The following is a 2,269-nucleotide window of genomic DNA, read 5'->3' on the forward strand; positions in this document are numbered from 1 at the left end:
ATTGGAGAACTCTTGTGGGGCTTGGAAAGAGCACTGTGGCTGCTGTGATGAGAAGAGACTGAGGGTGGGGTGTGTAGTAAGGGTGAATAGGGAGAGTAGCTAGGAAGTAAGTGAGAGGTGACTGTGGCTCAGGCCAGGGTGGTAGCTGTGGAGGGGGTGAGCAATAGTTAGGTTCTGGCTACATTTTGAAGGTAAAGACAAAAGGATTACTTAGTGGATTAGATATGCAAGAAAGAGATGTGCAAGAAAGAGGAATCAAGGATGACTCCAAGATTTCTAGGCTGAGCAACCTAAGGTCAGAGATGCTGTCAGCTGAGATAGAAGCCTGCCAGAAGAATATGTTTTGGGGGAAAACTGAAGTTCAGTTTCGAACATGTTGAGCTAGACAGGACAGGTTTTCATTCATTCTTTATCCTACAAACATTTACTGAATGCATACTGTGTACCAGACATTGAACTAGCATTAGCTCAGCACTAGAAATCAGGGCCCTGCCTTCAAGCAACCACAGAAAAGTAGGGAGAGTAGACATGTAAATAAACAATTTCAGAACAATGTCATAAGAATCATGATGAAATGTACCTGGTGTACCAGGTGTGATGGGAACACAGAGGAAGTTAAAGTTCATTTTTTAACTTAGAAACTGAAATCCTGAAAATTTCTTTGATTTGTCAAAGTTCACAGTTAATATATGGCACAGCTGGGACCTGAGTACAGTGTGTTTGACTTTCTGGATTTGGGAATCTCTTTTATGTCATATAATTTGCATTCTTGCAGAGCCAACCACTTCCTTAGTGCTCCGGGCAGAGAATCCATGGGCGCCAAGAACAACTTAACTGAGTTTGTTTTGTCTGGCCTTTTCTGGAGCCGGGAGATGCAGAATGCCAGCAAGACCCTGAGTGCGCCCATGTATTTCTTTCTCAACCATCTGTCTTTTGCAGATGTGGGCTATCCATCTGCTACCACACCCAAGATGATCACTGACACTTTGGTGGAGAAAAAGACCATCTCATTCAATGGCTGCATGGCCCAGCTCTTCTTTGCACACTTCTTTGGTGGCACAGAGATCTTCCTCCTCACGGCCATGGCCTATGATCACTATGTGGCCATCTGTAGTCCCCTGCACTACACAACCATCATGGATCGGCAGAAATGTGTTCTACTGGTGGAAGCTTCCTGGGTGGCTGGCTTCCTCCATTCCATCCTGCAGACACTCCTCACAGTCCAGCTGCCCTTTTGTGGGCCCAATGAGATAGACAACTTCTTCTGTGACATCCACCCCCTGCTGAAGCTGGCCTGTGTGGACACCTATGTGGTGGGGCTCATTGTGGTGGCCAACAGTGGCATGATCTCTTTGGTCTCCTTCCTCATCCTCATCATCTCCTACATGGTCATCCTACTGAACCTGAGAAGCTGGTCATCTGAGAGCCGGCGCAAGGCTCTGTCTACATGTGGCTCACACATCATCACTGTCCTTTTGGTCCTTGTGCCTCCCATGTTCATGTATATCTGTCCCTCCACCACCCTGGCTGCTGACAAACTTGTCATCCTCTTCAACATTGTGATGCCCCCCTTGCTGAACCCTCTAATCTACACGCTGAGGAACAGTGAGGTGAAAAATGCCATGAAGAGACTGTTCTGGGTCAGGAGGCACTTAGGGGAGAAGTGATATTCCAAGGAGTCTCTGTTAAGCCAGGAAATTATGAGACTTTCCATCCTTTAGCATCTAATGGGTTTTAAATCTCCAGTTTGATGTGTATAATGAAAACTGTCCTCCAACTCTTTTCATAACAACCATTCCACATGTTCATTCAATCCTTTATTCATTAAAATGTAATGAATTCTGCAGTGCATGTGGTCCTGAGAATATAAAAAAATGTAAGATGTAATATTTGTCCTTAAAGAGATTATAGTCAGGGAGGCTCTTAGAGTGACACTCAACAGCTGTCACACTTGTTCTCTCTTTCAGGAGACCCATGAGAGCATGTGAATGAGGGAATCTCTTTGAAGTCCAGGTGTCTCTTCCATACAACAGATAATTCACTACATTAAATGAGATGGTATTTTTATGGTGGCCAACACAGAGCATGATGAAATTCCTTCTTTGAAATGATACTGAAAGCAATTTAGGTCTTATCCCTTCACTTCATGCTCCCAGAAGGCAGATGAGTGTAAATGTGGAGAGGCTAGGGGATTCACCCAAAGTCACACAGTAAGTCCCAATCAGGGTGGGGACTGGAACCCAGGTGTCCTAAGTCTGCTCTCAGGGCT

The 2,269-nt window shown here is 45.1% G+C and overlaps 1 protein-coding gene across 1 annotated transcript; it reads left to right on the plus strand.

Annotated features, from left to right (window-relative positions):
• The first annotated feature begins 812 nt into the window (after nt 1–812).
• On the plus strand, nt 813–1,667 carry LOC119535736 (olfactory receptor 4S1-like). Its single transcript, XM_037838055.1, has one exon. It carries the CDS (start codon nt 813–815, stop codon nt 1,665–1,667), a length of 855 nt encoding a protein of 284 aa, XP_037693983.1.
• Nucleotides 1,668–2,269: the final 602 nt, after the last annotated feature.

The sequence above is a fragment of the Choloepus didactylus genome, chromosome 6 (genome assembly GCF_015220235.1).
Source record: "Choloepus didactylus isolate mChoDid1 chromosome 6, mChoDid1.pri, whole genome shotgun sequence".
NCBI lineage: Eukaryota > Metazoa > Chordata > Mammalia > Pilosa > Megalonychidae > Choloepus > Choloepus didactylus.

Bases quoted from the DNA above. Each gene is read 5' to 3' on its own strand.
- LOC119535736 (XM_037838055.1), top strand. From the start codon at position 813: ATGGGCGCCAAGAACAACTTAACTGAGTTTGTTTTGTCTGGCCTTTTC.